The sequence below is a fragment of the Haemaphysalis longicornis genome, unplaced genomic scaffold, assembly GCF_048455015.1.
Source record: "Haemaphysalis longicornis isolate Haplotype H1 unplaced genomic scaffold, Haemaphysalis longicornis Haplotype H1 scaffold_12, whole genome shotgun sequence".
In the NCBI taxonomy this organism is placed as follows: Eukaryota; Metazoa; Arthropoda; class Arachnida; order Ixodida; family Ixodidae; genus Haemaphysalis; species Haemaphysalis longicornis.
Window position 1 is genome coordinate 35,160,871 of NW_027526225.1, and position 17,717 is coordinate 35,178,587.

Below are 17,717 nucleotides of genomic sequence, written 5' to 3' on the forward strand. Positions count from 1 at the left end.
ATTTTTGGTACATTACTGCGTGATACCTTGTCGAATGCTTTGGGAAAATCGAGGAAGATTGGGTCAGTTTGTTTTTGAATTTGAAAAGTTCATATGAAACAGACATTATTTGGTCTTGTTTGCAGCTGAAAATTTTTACTATGTTCAAAAAATAGCATATAACAAAGCGTTATTTTGGCTGCATGTGTTTTCTCATTTGGGTGTGTGTGCTGACCGCAATGCTCGTTTTAGTGCTTGTTTTCATTTTGTTACTGAACTCTTACCTAATTACTTAAATCTTAAATCCTAAAGTCTTACTGTTTTCGTTTAATTAGCTGTTTACCGCTTTTTAAGGCCTTATAGGATGCTTGTATTGTGAAGTACATTTTAAGACATTTTGTGGAGAATATTATGTACATTTTCCTTTCAGCGCTGCCTTTAATAACACCTTGCAACGCCCCACGGCTATTTTCCTGCTGTTCCTCAAGCTCAATATTATGAAGAAATCCAGAGAAATAATTTCTACGAAATAAGCAGCTTTGAAGGTGTTTTAAGAATACACAATCATTTGACGGCAACATATTTTTACCGAGCACGAAAAATCATCTTCTCTATTTTCAACCCCTACTGCACAGCAACAGAGCTTTACCGAGCACCTCAAGTTCGATGGTTTAGTTCCAAGCGCATCGTGGAACGTTTTCTCTTCGGTAGTTCTACACATGTCTATTTTGCTGTAATTAATATACAAATGTTATGTTGATAATAAACTACTCTTTTGTTCAGGTAGCCTGGTGCAGCATACGTACTGAATGTGTACATGTATAAAATGACGAGAAATAATTTATTCATTTTTCAGTGAAGGAAAGCATGACATATTCGCCTTGTGTACCTGAGGACAGCAGCGAATATGTAGACATGGCATGCATTTCCAACCGATGTCTTCAATCTCTGCCAGTGTCCCTACAGCGCCTTCAACCACACCTATCAAGGGGCCAGACAGAAGGCTTTCTTCGAGAAGAATACATGGTCAGTACGAACGGCACCTTGGTCGTTTTTATGATGATGGTTTTGTGGCTTCTCCGGGGAGTGAAAAACCTGGCCGAGTCTAATAACATGTTGTGCTGAACAAAAGATATTTAAATACTAGTTTCCCAATAACCGAGTACGTTAAAAGCCTAGCTCTGTCTCTAGACAAAGCTCAACGCTCCTCATTTTGCTGCACCTGTTGTACTTAAAGCTCAGAAAGATGAAAAGCTGGTCGTCGAATACGATATTTGCGGATTAACATTCACGACATGTGATGTTTCCTCAGATGGCTTACCAAAACAATACTCTCAAGAATCATGTGGACCATTATACACTGTTTTCGCCTTCAAGGCCTTGTATAACCAATAGAGGATTATGCGGGCTGTCTCTGGGATGAAGTTTGCTACGAAGTTTCATACTGCTTTTGCAAAGCATGAAATTAAGCGCTACAGAAGCTTTTATGAATAATATCCGAGCGAACGTTCTTCAAATAATAGAATTGCCATAAGAGTGAGCACTCATTTAAACGCCTTCAGCTGTTTCAAAATTTCACGTGCGTTATTTTCTTTAGGGGTCCAGAAAATGCAAATTGAGCACTGCCTACTTCCCGTAAAACGAGTCTTGCTGGGAAGTTTTATCCACGTTTTTCAAAGCATGTGTTGAAGTGCCTTAAGCTGAGGCCTTAAGCTGAGTTTATATTAAAAAAATTGTTGTACCTTATCGCTGATGCATTATAACAACTCCTGAGTGGCGTCTCGCTCAGTATGGTAATTGAATACACCCTGAACGCAGGGTCATGTAAGATTTCAAGAATATTGGCAATCACATCTTGAAACCTTTATTCATGCTGTGATAATCCGCAAAAAATGTCGCGGTGTTGATGGCATACTCTCTACAACGGGAATCAACTCACTCGCGGGTGGGCATCGGTACTACTCCATAAACCACACCTGGCAACAAAGTAGGCTTCACCCTCCTACCGATGGACTGCCTTTGTTTGCAATCTGTGGGCGCGTACTGTCTCTTCAACTATAAGACAAAGCAACATCACAGTTCCGCTTTCAATAGGAAACATCACAGTTCCGCTTTCGCTGTTTTAGTGTGTTTCTTTCGCTCGCTACAATTTCAGATTACTCTTACGGAAACCACTTAGATAACAGTAAAATTTAAAAAATCTCTTTTTCCGTATTTATTCAAAAGAACTTACTGACAGAATTCTTACGTTGCCGTAAGATGATCAAGCTCTGTAGTGCACCTGCAGCTAAAGGGTCTTCGGATGAGAATCGGTCCCACAACAATTGCGTCAACTTTCAACAGCCACACCCTTTCTGCTCTTGCGACAAAAGCTTGCGTACCCAAAACTGAAGCCACATTGACAATGTTTTGTTACACAACTCCTTCACACATGCCTTGAGCGTGCTACTCAGATCTCCGCATTTTTATTCCCCCTAATTTATGGTTTATACCTAGGTGTCTGGTTGCACCTAGTCTGCAGCCATCAACTCATAGGCACGGCTAAAAGCTATTTGAGTCTGCAGCAACAGCGGGTATAACGCTTTCCGTAACGTAGCTTTCTTATTAAGGTTTTATTTAAATTACTCTTTTGTTGTCTCTGCAAAACAACAAATCTATAAATTTTGATGTTAAGTTCATATACGCATAAAACTTATTTAAAGAAAAAAGGTGCACGCTTGTGGGTTTTTCTCGATTGGCCTTTTTGACGTAATAATGATCTGCGTTCTTTCAACGGTCCTCAAAAGCACCAGAACAAAGGCGCTATTGCAAACCTAATAATTATTTCGAAATGGCGATTTTTAATGTATAGCGCAACACTTTCCTATGGGACAAAAAACAAGAAAATATTTACATTTATCTGAAGCACACCAGAGACCCTAACACGTGTTGCAGTACTTGTGCAGCTCGGCGAACACATTACTTGTGTGAGTAGCGACGCCGGTTTTGTGGTTACAGCTTGCCGTCTTCTCCCCTAGCACTGTACGTGTGCCTTCGGTATTACCGTCGCACAACAATTGAGCCTTCGCTTTGCCTTACGCTATCTTCTTCTAGCCAAACAAAGCGTGGGGAAGTTTTACCTCTTGCAGCAAAAATACAACCAGGCGTTGTCCAGAACAGGTGATTTTTCGTACTGAATTTTGGCAAAGTGTGACCGCTGGTAGAACTGGTGTAGCCAGAAATAGTTTTGGGGAGGGGGTGTAAAACCCCTCCAGTCGAGAAATTGGAAATGGTCACCTGTACCAAAACAATACCGCATTTTCTGGCTATTTTTATTTCAACCTATAGATTCATGGTGTGAAAAGCCAGGGCCAAAAAATCCCGAAGGTATGGGGGGATGCGCCATGTTTAATATTTCGGTGTGCGTTCTGACACCGAGACACCCTACTTCCCTGGCTACCCCCTTGGGTGATGTTATTCGTAGGTGTTTCTGCATGACTACACTTGTTGTTTTTTTAGTGGAGCAGGACCTTGATTTTCGCTTAAGGTGGCTGTTTAATTACAACGGGAATTGTTGTCAACGATGCAATGAATACAATGTGTTGATGTACACGGAATCCCCATGGCAGGATCAATAACCGCCGGAAGTAATTTCTTCAAACGAAAGAAAATTGCGTCTTACATTACGGGTAATCTGCACTTATGGGGTTAATTTTATCCGTTTGCAGCACCCTGTGTCTTGTGTTACATTTCAAAACAAAATATCGTTTCGGTTGTATACCGAGTCATTGTTGAGGTATTTGTGTTAGTAGTATAACATTCCTTCCTAAGCACCTGTTTATTTCTTCAGTCTATGCCAAAAGGACAACTGCATTCCTGGAACATCGCCGCGAAGCCACAAAACAAACCGAAGAATCGTGAAGAGCATCTGCTTCCATGTAAGGCCACCTTTACACGTGCTGATTTCTGCGCTTTAGTTTGTGTAGAGCATAAAAACAGCTCACTTTTTTTCTGGCTTATCTCTGTATGGTTAAAAGCTATAAAGGAATTGTTGTGGCCCACGATACTGGTTAACGTAAGGAAAAAAGTCGAGATGTATGAGCTACAAGGTTAAGAAGGCTCCTCCCAGTCCCTAAACCCACAGCTTGAATTACTACAAAACAGTGAGTGCATACGGCTTCATTCCCTTTTTTGTGTTTTGTCACGGAGCTTGTCAAGACATTACTTCAGTAAATTTTATTGGAGACTTCCGTCAGCAAAATGTCTCTCGTACAGAAATAGGTTTTACTAAATAAATTATATGTAATAAATTATATTTATTGAATAAAAGCTATTTGTTAATTTTTTTAACTTGAACCCTGCGTAAGCATCTAATTGTGCTTAGCGCATTCGAGCACCGAATAACGATTCAACTGTTTCTTGTGAAGCGGCTATAAATGACGTTTATTTATCCCTCGTTTTTACCCTGCCATCAAGTCCCATTTACTCAGCGTTTTATGTGGCTTCAACAACTCGCACGAAAACATGCCTGTTAAAAGAAAATGTTTTATTTGTCGAGACTACTTCGAACAGGAAGATGCATACGCCTCCAGTGAGCGACAGTAGAAAAAGTTATTTGTATTCATACAACGCTAGTATAACTGCTAATCACTTCTGCATTAAAAAAAAAGGTCGGGTGATTGGCCAACTTCCCACCCCGGTGGCGCATGGTTTAATTCGTTGTTCTGGGGAACCGAAGGACACGGTTTTTTATCCCAGGCACGACGTCAACTTTGTAGATCGAGGTGAGAAACTAAAACGACCATCTGCGAATATTTGGGCACGCATTAAGGATCCTCAGGTGGTCAAAATTATTTCAGAGCCTTCACTACGTAGCGTCTCATACTAAAGGAGTAGATTACGCACGTTCATTCCTAAAACATAAAATAAATGATGGCTGTATTCCACGCTGACACATGTAATGAGCTTCTTTCTGCAATTTACAGATGACCACTCCAGAGTGTTGCTTGTTCCATTGTCGGCGGGTGACAGCACCGACTACATCAACGCGAACTACGTGCAGGTCAGCGCACCTTACTTGTTCAAAAAATACATTTTGAGTAGCTTATCCACAAACAAGTCTTTGTAAAAACTACATCTAACCAGGCTGGGTAAATCCGCACTGCATGGCAAAGCCAGCGCCGCCCATATTGTATGTCTCTGGTAAGCGCATTTTATCTCCAGGACGCGATATTCTATGGCGGCCTATCGGAACATTGTTGTATTTCCATTTTTGTGTATACCAAGCACGGCAGGGTAACTTGTTAGGTTCTATAAATGTGAAAATGTCTATGGTCAAAAAAGAAATAAATGGGCAAACGTACTTGTTTGCGACCTTATTGCGTTGTTGACCATACACTTTTTGTATTCGTGTCAAGCACAAATCCAAAGACTTTCCATGAAGAGCTTTAAGACGAACATCAATGCGGCGTTTATAGTTGCAACAGGAACCACTGCAGTTGCGTCAAACTGATTTCGTATGTGGTGTTCCTGTAGCAATACTTTACTATATTTCCATTTACTTTTTTTCTCAAACACTGCCTAAGAGTGCACCGAGGCTAGCGGCAAGAAATGCCTGACGGGCCTCGGTGCCTTTACACGATACATTACATACATTCAGAACATAATGAACCGTTCAGCTTTGCGGTTCTTTACATCAAAAGCAGGCTCATAAAAATAATGCAATAATAGGCAAATACAATGCATATATAGTGCAGATTGTACATGAACTGAGAAATCACTTGATGTCCACTCAATCCTTGTATTTTGTCGCGAACAGAGTACCTCGTTTAAACACGCCCACATATTGTTAACCACCTGCCTAAGCAGGCTTCATATTTCTTCACAGGCGAAAAAACAATATCGGCGGCTAAAATGTGTCGCTGGGTATTGTTCGTAGCAGAACATTTTGCTCTAAATCGAGTGGGCAAACCCAGAATATACACTACACATTCTAGAGCTCAAGTTATAAATTAGGAGAAGTTTGTACGCGCCTTTGGTGTACCCCTGAGCTCGCTGAGCTCGCAGTTCGCTGTCCTTCTCATGTTGGTCTGGAAAACACTTTATACCTTTTTGGTCAGCATTATGCCAAGTATCACTCATAAATCACTCAGCACTTTTATGTATTTCATACCCCTCATGATAAAGGCAATCTGCACCAGCTGTACACTTCAATTTATGGACTGGTTTAAATGGTTTTATGAGGAAATAACTACGAAAAAAGTCAACTTGTTTGGACTTCACCCGATGTGTTACATGTCAAACTGAGCAATTCGTTACCTCGCTTTCGTTTCAACTTTCGCTTGCAGGGGTACAAGTTTCCGGGGAAGTACATCGCCACACAAGGTAACAATTTATTGACCCCTACGACCTCCTAACCCTTGCTCTTGTCTTTAATTTGTTATGTTTAATTTACTGAAGAGCCTCCAAGGAAACGGAAAAACATTAGGAGTGGGGATATCCACTACAGAAAAATTCGGGAGCGACAAAAAAATCCCGGGACCCTTACCTTCGCCACTTACCTTAAAGCCAAAAGCATGGCGGTGGTTAGTGGCAGCTTCTTTATAGCTTTTTACTTGTTCACTCGTATTATCACATTTTTTCTTTCGTTTCTTTGCAAATCACTAGGTAATACTTACACTGGCCTATTCTTTGCTACATCGTCTTTCTTTTTTGTGGAGGGGAAATAAAAGTCTCTCTAAAGAAGTGAGCACTGGTAACATGGTTCCTCCGTCTTATCACGCTAATTATGTCAGCAAGCGGACGGGCACACGCCACAGCTTAATACAATCACGTTTCTGCACAGCTGGTATGCCGTTTTCTACACAAGTGTAATCACGTTCTTGTGTTGTGCGGCATGCACTGTTCGAGAACTTTTATGTTCCTAATTCAGAGTTTTGTAAACTGGCCACATTATATCCTCCAAGATCCAGTTTACTAGCCCATCCCCTAAGAAATCGAGTGCCACCAAGAAAGGCCGAACAAAACCGTTAGGGCACTTCCACTCTCTGGAGAAGGATGACCTGCGAAGCAGAACGCAGTTGACGGAGTGCACGAAGCAAAACACGATTCTTTGTGATTTACAATTGAGCATGCGTACTAGCCAATTATCTGAATGCATCATGGAAGGACCCGAGCTGCTAGCAGACAAACATAGAGCTGTTTGTTCCGCTCTTGCGTTGTAGGCATCTTACTCTTTGTATACCACACCAACCCAGTCCGCTCGAACACTGAAAAAACCTGAAAGGTCGCTGCACTGGGCCGTTACATAAACATTTAAACTTTCCTCAACCACAACGAAATATCAGTGATGGCATGAATCCCATAGTAGCGCATGCACGCCCCTCCGTCCACTCTTAAAGCGTACACGCATAAACCGGCTTCCGGTTATGTCCCCTTGCTTAAACGTGAAATATATCGCCGAAAATCTCGCTCTGGAAGCATTTTAGTCTGAACAAGTGAAAATGGCTTACGTCGCCGTTAGAAGTGGGCAATTTGGTTTTCTTACAGGAAAAATTCGCAACTTCTCGAGGAGCTGTACCTAGAGGTGGCAATGGCAGCGGCCGCGGCTTTCAGTTGTTTTCGTGCCCATTCGCTGTTTTGTTTGGGCCGACGCTTTTACAATTCCTGCTGTTTTTCCTCTAGGCGAGCGACATGCGTCTGTCCCATAGCGTAATAAACATGGCAGGCTTTGAGCATTATTGAAGCGGACAAACATGTGACTGTCCGTCTCCATCACAGTAGAAGACATCGTTCTATCTGTGTAACAACTTAATGATACCCAAACCGCTCGCTTTCGTTGGACGGCTGACAGGGCGCATTGAGCCATCAGCCTTCCGCATTTAAATCTTCCAGCAGCACAACGGATATGTCATCGGTAGCGGGCTGAAACCCACCTGCGCGTGTTCGCACCTTCCTTCCACCCCAGACCCACGTACGCGTAAGCCGGCAAGCGGTGATTGGCGCATACTTACGCGTGAAATACACCAGCGAAAATGTCGCATGGAAAGCCTTTCAAGCTCAACTAGAATGATGGACACACGCCGGTGTTCAAACGGGAAAGCTTCTCTCCACACGGGAAGATCTCGCTGTTAATGCGCGAGATAGAATTCCAGGCGGCAACGACTAGGGCTACATGTTCGGGGGCGGCGGCTTTCGGACGTTTTTACCATAGAGTTTCTTAGAAAAGTATACTATAGAAGAAACTGTTCCTGGTAATTCATGTCGTCATGGGGGTTTATGGGAAGACCCCAGTTTTCGCTTGGGTTTCGCGTGACAAATGTATGTTTAGCGGTTTTTTATTTGCTTTCATCCCTATTCGTTAACACGCCTACGAGCTACGTGGAAGCCGAAATCCTCCCTGCTCTGCGGTAGCCGCGTTCGGGGAACCACCGGCAGTGCGTGATCATACCTGACGTTGGTTATGCCGCAGTCAAAGGACGTATGACAAAGCGGGTAATATGCCACCACGAAATTTCTAGCTGACTATAAAAACGTACTTCGACGACGACAAGATACGACAGATACCGGCGCCTGTATCCGTCCTATCTTGTCACCGTGCACGACTGTTTGCAGCCATGTTTTATTTTTGTTGTTAAACTATAGCTGACGGTCGATGCAGCTGTTCACCACGAAGGTGTCGTTTTTATAGGCACGCTGGAAATCTTTTTAAAGTATTCAAACAAGTTATAATTTCGAATAATGGTAAAATTAAAAAATTAGAGTCTCTAATGAGTTTCCACCCCCCCCCCCTCAAACATTAACATTGTTCGTAACAACCACCTAGGCCTGCAGAATTGCTGGCACAACCGTTCCTGCAAAAATACGATTTACTTCTATTTTCCTTATTTTAAAACAGCCCGTTTTATTTTCCACTCACATAATTGCATATTATTCATCGCCAGTTTGTGGCTGCTTAAAATTGGGGTCAATGAAACGTTTCAAATAAACCAAGGATGAAACTAAGGCGCGCGCATGATGTAATGGCGGCCCATGACGACACAGACAGCCTTCTTGTGAGCCGCAGAGACGCTAGCGCCAGATTCCTCTTTAGTGTATATTGTTAGAAACTCTATGGTTTTTGTGCTGATTCGCGCTTCTCTTGATTCTGAGCAGTCACTGATAACGGCACTACAGCCATTGTCAGAGCATTGCGCAACTTGTGAAATAGGCTTCTGTGGGGACGAGGGGGAGTAACAGTTGTGAAAGAGAGCTTTGGGGTGGCGAGGAGGAGCCGTGGAGCTTTGCCGTGTACAGAAGCTTCACCGGAATGAAAACTGAGTGGGTTAGACATATACTGCTTTCAAGTAAAACGACAACGTTTGCTCTGCTGCTGGCCTCTAATAACAACAAGAGCGCAAAGGAGGCTTACAAAAAGACCGAGTAGACTGGACGAGCTCTCATCAGGTGTACTCGTGTTTGTTATGCACGACAGTGGAGCTATTTTTATTTTTGAAACCATGAACCAATTGTCGCAACACAGCATTTTTGTAGCGTGAGCAACACTGGCCGAGGTTGAGCCGTTTCGCGTCGCTCCTGGAGAGCCGTGCTGCGCAACCGCGACACGTGGCATCCCTGTCCACTTGATAATCTTGCGAGGGGTGGGCGGGTGTCTAACCGATGGTTCGTGTGCCGCAGCAACGCCGACGTGCGCCTGTGGGACCAGCTTAGCTACACGTGTCACATAACGCGTATACCGTGTGTGCGTCATTGAAGCAGCATTAAGCATGATAATCGAGCTAATCCAAGACAACCATGAAAGCTGAGAATAACCTGCAGAACCATACCTCACGCCACGTATATCCTGGCATATCCGCGCTAAGCCACTGCTGTTTTTTTCGTACTAGCAAGTCGATGTGCTTCTTTTGACTGCGAAGCAGTATATGATGCGTTTTTTTTAAATGAGCCAAATCCACATAAGATGAGTTTGAGAAATATGTGGAAGTTTGTTACGGGACCTAAATGGAACGCTGTGAAAGCAATTATATGATATGTTCGACTTGTCATCTCAAAGAAGCTTATGGCCATAACAATTTAAAAATTATGCATTGAAATTCAGCAATATTAGGATAAAAAATTTGCCTTTGGCTCGTAGATTTGAAACACTCAAGTTGATGGGGCATTCAAATGATCACAATAGTTTTATTTATTTATTTATTTCATACTGCGGACCATTGAAGGTCCATGCAGGGTGGGTAATTACATATTATTCGAAGCAAGAAATACAATGGAACATGAATACAGTGATACAAATGTAGCAACGAACGTCACTTGGAATGAGATATAGGGCCTGTAAGAGAATCACAAGTAAAACAAAGCAACAGACATCATTTTGAACAAGGTGCGGGCTCTGCAAGAGAATTCCAATCAGCTATTGTTCGAGGAAAGTAAGAGAATTTAAATGTGTCGGTTCTAGCGAAATAGGGCGTTAGTGAATGAGGGTGGTGATGGCGCGAAGGTCGTCTCATTAGAGGGGATAGATACGGAGTGGCGTCAATAGCCAATTGTTTGTTGACGAGTTGCGCTAGAAAATCCAGGCGAAATTGTTTCCTCCGAAGTTGGAGGAGAGGGATATGGTTAGCTTGCATAAGGTCAGAGGGGAATCAAGTGGGGAAAATTTAGAGAAAACGAATCTAACGGCTTTTCTTTGAATCCTTTCGAGTTTAGTAATGTTAGCATCAGTGAACGGATCCCATACAATGCATGCATATTCAAGTTTAGGGCGAAAAAGTGAGAAATAAGCAAGTAATTTAACGTTTGGAGGTGTTTTACGGAGTTTGTGCCTCAAGAAACATAGCTTTCGCAGAGCAGAAGAGCAGACATTGTCAATATGGGAATTCCAGGATACATTGTCGGTAAGTGTTAGACCTAGATACTTGTGGTTGGTGACTTGTGTTAAAAGAGAAGACCTTAGTGTGTATGTGAAAGTAATGGGCGTTTTTTTACGAGTTATGCGAAGAAGGACGGATTTATCATTGTTAAGCAACATTCCCCACTCCCTACACCACTCATTGATATTATTTAGGCTTGCTTGGAGGTCACCTTGATCATTGGAACAGGAAATACTTTTGAACAAGACACAATCATCCGCGAACAATCGAATGTTAACACCAGGCAACACGACAGACACAATATCATTAATATACAATAAAAAATAGCAAGGGTCCTAGTACACTTCCTTGAGGTACGCCTGAAGTCACTGGAAGACTCCCCGATTGTTGCCCACCTACCGTTACACGCTGTACGCGGTTATTCAAGTAAGCTGTGATCCAGCTGATTATCATATCTGGAAGGCCTATTGATCTTAATTTTAAAATTAGTTTGTCATGCGGTACCTTGTGGAATGCTTTACTAAAATCTAGAAATATGGTATCAATTTGACCGTTATTATCGATTACTGAAGCGAATGAATGAACTATCGTTACTAGCTGCGTTAGTGTCGAATAACCTTACCTGAATCCATGCTGCCAAGGTGTTAATACAGAACGTTCTTCTAAGTAAACCAGTATGCGGTTAGCTATGATGTGTTCAATCAATTTACAACCGGACGATACCAAGGAGATAGGACGGTAGTTTTGGGGTAAACATCGGTCACCTTTCTTAAATATTGGTACACTTCGGGCTGCCCTCCAGTCTTCAGGCAGCACACTGGACATTAGTGAGGCACGGAATAAAACTACAAGAAATTTTCCTAAGGATTCGGCGTATCGCCTCAAAAACGAATTGGGGATATCATCCGGGCCACAAGACGTTTTGGCTTTTAAGTTTAACAACATTGAAACAACACCAGGATAAGAAATGAAAGATACATCTGAGGGGACAAAAGATACAGCAATGGGTGTACATAGGTTTGAGCAGGAGAATACGCTTTGAAAGTAGTTATTGAACTGTTCTGCAATTGATGCATGGTCAGTAATACATACTCCATCAATAAATAGCTCTGAGACGGGCTGTTTTCTTTCGCTTATGTAATTCCAGAATTTTTCAGGTTCATTCTTTATAAAGTCAGGCAATGTTGTTTGGAAGTAATGCTCCTTCGCGCTCTTTATTTCACGTGAAATTTTCTCTCGTAAATCCTTTAACAGATGAGACGGATTATGCTTTTTCTTAAGACGCTTAATCTTTCGCTTAAGGTGGATAATGTTACGAGTCATCCAGGGGGTTTGTTTAGATGTACGTTTAAATTTGTTAGGTATGAAGTTACTGATGCAGAATTGACACATATTCCTAAAACGGCTCCAAAGTGTGCGGACGTCTTCCTCGCAAAAGCCTTCAAAAGTACTTTCCATGTATTCAATAATCCTTGCATCATTCGCACGATAAAAATCTTTAAAACAGCCAAGCGGTGGTTTGTTGTGCCTCTTGAGCCGTACCATAGGCAACGAGACGCTTACGAGGAGGTGGTCAGATATGCCTGGTTCAATGGCGACTGGTGTAGTGTCAGCATAAGTTCTGGGAAGGAAAACCATATCAAGAATAGAACTGCAAGTTCCCTGGACACGTGTAGGCTGGAGAACAACCTGAGTAGTGTCATGTGTAAGCATTAAATCAAATAAAATATTCACTTGCTTTCTGTTTTGCGAACAATCCTGAAGGTGTTCCCAGCTAACGTCAGGGAGATTAAAATCACCAACCAAGATTAACTTATTTTTGCTATGTTGTGTCATGTGAGCCTGCAGTTTTTCAAGATAGTAAATCGGTGCATCTGGTGGCCTGTATAGAGCATATAAAATGAACTTGTGGCCCCAACAACTCAGACTGATACACAAGCATTCTAGGTCGGCTACTTCTCCTAGTGATACGGCTTCAATTGGGCTTTTGATAAGCACCGCTACACCACCACCCCTTCCAGACCGGTCTTTGCGGAACACTCTGTAGGAAGGGGGAAATACATCCTCGTCACAGACTTCTTCGCGCAACCAGGTTTCAGTTATTATGGCGACGTGTGGATCATTTTCAATGAGTGCAACTTCGAGCATATCAGTCTTATTCGCTAGGCTACGCGCATTTATGTTGACCAGTCTGAGCTGTTTGTCGGCTGATACGACATTCAGTCAAGGTTCCGATAGGGAAGGTTGTTTTGCCGTTTTTTTCGTCACTTTCACCCGTTCACTTTTGCATTCATCCCAGATGTACTCGTCCTTGTCTATTTTTAATCTGTCATCGACCAAATATACCTTTTTTCCATTATTCTTGTCCGCCTTGGCACTTTCCCACAACAGTTTGCGCTTGCGCAAGGTTTGCGGGGAGTAGTCATTCTGTACAGAAATTTTGGAACCCTTTAGCTTTGTGACGTCTCCAAATATAGCTTTTTTTCATTAAAATCTTGAAGGTAAACGATTACTGGCCTATTACCGGTATTTTTGCCAAGCCGATGAATTCGCCCGATAGATTTGCACTCGACTTCTAAAGTTTTCTTGAATACGTCTGTGACAACTTTTTCTTTTAGAGTTTCGCCTGTTTCCTCTGCACTTTCTTCGAGGCCATAGATAATCAGGTTCGAGCGTCTACTTCGATCTTCCAGATCAGTTAATTTTTGGGATTGAAAAGTCATGACATTGGCCATTGAATTAAGGCTTGATTGCACTTGTTCCGTGGTTTTTCGAGACGATGAAGGTTCGGAAATCCTTTTGTGAATTTGGGTGCACAAGTTCTTCAGATCAGTTAGCATGGTAACTGCGGAGGCCAGTTCTGTCTTAATTCCAGCAATATCTGCCTGAATCGCAGCTCGACCAGCAAGCAACGTTTCTAAGACGTCTTTGTTCGAAGGACGGGGACCAGGGTTTGATTTCATATCACCACAAACAAGCAGTTTACATACAAGGAAGCAATCATACGCAATTTTCACGCACTGATGGGGGCACGGCACGACCACTATACCACGACTGTCGCTACGAAATGAGGTTGAGTGAAAACTAACCTGCAAGATCAAGTAGGAGCGGCTTAGAATCATGACACTGCCGGGTCTGCCGTGCCCACAAAAGACAAAATTCTGAGGGGCCTCTTTTATAGTAGTCGCCGAAGATGATGTGACGTCACGGAAGTCATGTGCCACTTGAATGATCGGGCCACCAGGGGGTGTCCAATCCTTGAAGACGATGACAGGCAGTGCGCGCTGATCGCCGTCGATGAATTGTTCTTTCATTCGGTCATGCTGTTGCTGACACGTGTAGCCGTCTGCATGAAGCGCGGCCAGGGCAAGCACGATGGTCTGCAAGATCAAGTAGGAGCGGCTTAGAATCATGGCACTGCCGGGTCTGCCATGCCCACCGTGCCCACCAAGTTAAATTGGCTTACAAATTGGTGCGTTAGAGGTTTTAAGGAAAATACATTAAGAATGGGCAACAGGCCTTCACGAACAGTGGAATTATACGGAAGGGAAGATGAGTCATCTTGTCAGCATTAGCAGCCCTTTATCAAATCTTCCGTAGGATATTTTTTTCAGGTACGCCTGAAGGCACTCATGAAGTAAGCAAGATCTTCATTGCCTTGCCATGAATTTTCAGAACGCTCCACAAGAAGGCTGCGCATATCTTCTTTTTCACTACAACGAATTGGTTTGTACCAACCGAGGGGGGAGGCAGTTTTCCCACCCTTGTAAGCGGCGGCTGTTTAGTTGAGGATTGAAATGCTAAATTTAGGAGTAACACCATAAACATAACCGTAGTTACTCCGTAGATATGGGGGAGCCGAGATAAAATGATTGTTTCGCATCGCTCAATTTTATTTCGTTTACATATTTTTCCGTTCCCTTTGTCGCGACGTCAGGGGACGGGTCTTTCTCTGACCTCCTAATTGCCATACGAATTCATGCCGTCCGGAAAGTAAAAAAAATATTCTGACAACACTCATGAAACGGTGCGAACAGTGAAGCCAAAAACTAACTCCGATTGGCCGGACGGATTTGGCTTATTTGGACCCGTGATATAGCGAGATCTGAATCGTTTTATACGACTTAATATCTGCGTCCGCGCTACAATGGCATAAACTCACCTATTTTCGTGCCACGTCGTTTTTAATGGAAAGTTGCCGGGTTTTTCTGGACGCTGCAGTTTTCAGTTTTATCTGCTTTTGTTTCACTTTTTGTATATGGCCCATCTTGAAAAAGAACGCCTCATATTTCTAACACCCTCGCCCCCCCCAACATTCCGGTGAAGCCGCTTTCTCGGTGCCGCTGTGTGTCTCCACCTCGCCACCACCGATTCTTCTTTCGGAAAATGCGCAATCGGCTGACAACGGCGGTAGCACCGTTATCAGGTGACTGCGGAGATTCAACAGAAGTACAAATGGGAGTAAAAACGATCGGAAGTGTCCACCGTGGCCGCCCTCACTGCAAATCATGTACCCGTAGCTGTTGCCGACTCAAACTATACCCTACCGAGTAGCTGCGAAATCTCTCTGCTTGAAGGGAAGCTTGCCCGTTTGGAGCGCCAGTGTGGGCACATATGTGGAGCTCGAACGGCTTTCCGAGTGACATTTTCGGTGGTGTATTTCACGCGAACATATGCGCCAATCACCGTTTGCCGGCTTACGCGTGTGCGGGTCTGAGGTGGAAGAAGAGGGGCGTCCACGGGCAGCTGTGCTTCAAGCCACTACAAACGAGAGAGAGAGATTTGATCGATTGTGTTGTTTAACGCGCCGACGCAACGAAGGCGATGAGGCGCGCCGGAGTGGAGGGCTCCGAAATAATTTTGACCACCTGAGGATCTTTAGCGTGAGCTGAAATCTCTTACACACGGCCTTTTGTTGCTTTTCGCCTCCATCAGAGAGGCGGCCGCCGCGGCGGGAATCTTACCTGCGACCTGGTGCGCAGCAGCGCAACGCCTTACCCACTGAGCTACGGCAGCGGGTATGAGAGAGAGAGCGTGAATAACTTTAATGAAGACCAGCGATGTTAGCCGAGTCGTCGGGCTGGCTTGCTAGGTTAGAGAAGAAAAAAACAACAAAGGCAAAAATTTTCAAAACAAAAAGATGTCTTTTGATGCGCCCAAAATTTTCAATCACAAAACTCGGTCCCGTTCTGTGCTATGAAGAAACTCCACGAGAGCCTTCATTGTTTGTGTAGTATGACTTGGATTTGACCACAGACCTAAAACAGTCCTCAGCTCAAGTCCCGCACCAAGTTGCCTTCGCTAAGAAAATATGAGTTTCTGTTTGTGCACGGTGTCCTTAGGACACACGCATATCAAATTATGAATGTCATTCCGTGAGTCACATGGGGAACAATGAGGTGAAGATACCTGTTGGATTTTGTATATGTGATGTGCCGTGTAGGCCAAATTCAAGCGCAGCCTATGCAGAATGGCTTCCTCGCACGTGGTAAGCCCAGGTGGCATTCCGAAGGAGCACCAGGGATCAATCGCGTGAAGAGATGCGTATTGCTGCCTTGTATCAGTCCAGATAGACATCTGCGATTTTGATGCAGTTGATGAGGCGAGTGTTGCCACATCCTTTCTCGTGAATGGGATCGGCAGAGGATGAGTGCAGAGACTGTGGGCAGATGAGGCGGCTTTTTCAGCTGCGTCGTTGCCGGAAACTCCGGAGTGGGCCGGAAGGCCGTGAAGACCTGCGCTTTGTCTCCTTTGCATGGCTTGTGAGTCGAAATTATTGATTTCCCAGGCCACCTGTTATTGTGGAAGCGACATTAAGATTTGGAGGGCTGACCTGGAGTCTGTACAAACCGTCCACGGACTGGCCGGCTGCTTTCGAATATACTGAAAAGCAGCGCGCTGTCCGGCCATCTCAGTGACTTTCGTGGAAGACTTACGGCTCAATACGCGGCAGATGGTAGTGAGCAGCGAAGGAATCGATATCCCTATCACCGATAATCTAACCGTCTCTGAACCATCAGTGTGAACGGGACTGTGGCCTCGGTATTTATTGTAATATGCTCCAAGGGGAGAACTTTAGAGCCGGGGCTGGTATATCCGTCTTCCGCTTAAATCCAGGTGTCGTGGGGACCATTTTTATCGTCGAAAATAGCCACGAAGGGTGAGAAGAGGCTGAAGGCTGACACTAGGATGGCAGAGCGGGCTGTATTTAAGAGACCCATACGGCATGTACCCAGAGGATGCCTATATTGCCTTGCCACAACTCGCAGTCGCGTCGAACTTGTTCAATTGCCTGCAAAGCAGTGGGCGGAAGCCGTCGGCTCTATTTCATGGTTCTCACTCTGAAGTAGTCATCGATACACGAAGACATACCCTCAGTATCCAAGCCTTGAACCCCTGTAGTATTCTCAAATTCCCTTTGGCTGGGAGGCTATGGTCAAGGCTGGGAGGCTATGGCGAAGTAAGCCTTCGCAGAGGGCATCGCATAGCCATAAAATAAAGCTAGCAATGCATTCAGCATTAATGTTTAAAAACATGCCGAAATTCTGCGCGAATGACGTCAACATCTCTTTTAGGTTGAGGATGTGCGTCGTCCATGTCGAATGGAGGTCGAAGGTAACACCCAGAAACCTATGATAGGTGACCTACGGTATCGGTACGCCTGGGCCAATTAACTGGTAGTTTGAGAAGTCCCGCTTTGTAAACGCTATGGCGGCACACTTGGCCGCTGACATCTCCAGGCCACGTGTCAGGAGAAAGTTTTTCATCCAGCTTACTGCACGCTGAAGTCTCGACTAACATGTCCATTCTGCTGGTGGGAGATTTAAACGCGGAAGTCTGATGGCTCAATGAACCCTGTCTCCGTAATTGATCCCCCGTAATCGAGCGGTT

The 17,717-nt window shown here is 44.0% G+C and overlaps 1 protein-coding gene across 1 annotated transcript in view; it reads left to right on the top strand.

The window, feature by feature from the left end:
- The first annotated feature begins 884 nt into the window (after positions 1 to 884).
- LOC144162561 (receptor-type tyrosine-protein phosphatase kappa-like) overlaps positions 885 to 17,717 on the top strand; it is a 73,486-nt gene continuing 56,653 nt past the window's right edge. The window contains exons 1-4 of the mRNA XM_077693152.1: positions 885 to 1,005; positions 3,809 to 3,896; positions 4,944 to 5,020; positions 6,306 to 6,342. Of these exons, the coding sequence (XP_077549278.1) occupies positions 895 to 1,005; positions 3,809 to 3,896; positions 4,944 to 5,020; positions 6,306 to 6,342 (313 nt within the window). The 5' untranslated portion in view covers positions 885 to 894. The remainder of the gene's footprint in view (positions 1,006 to 3,808; positions 3,897 to 4,943; positions 5,021 to 6,305; positions 6,343 to 17,717) is intronic.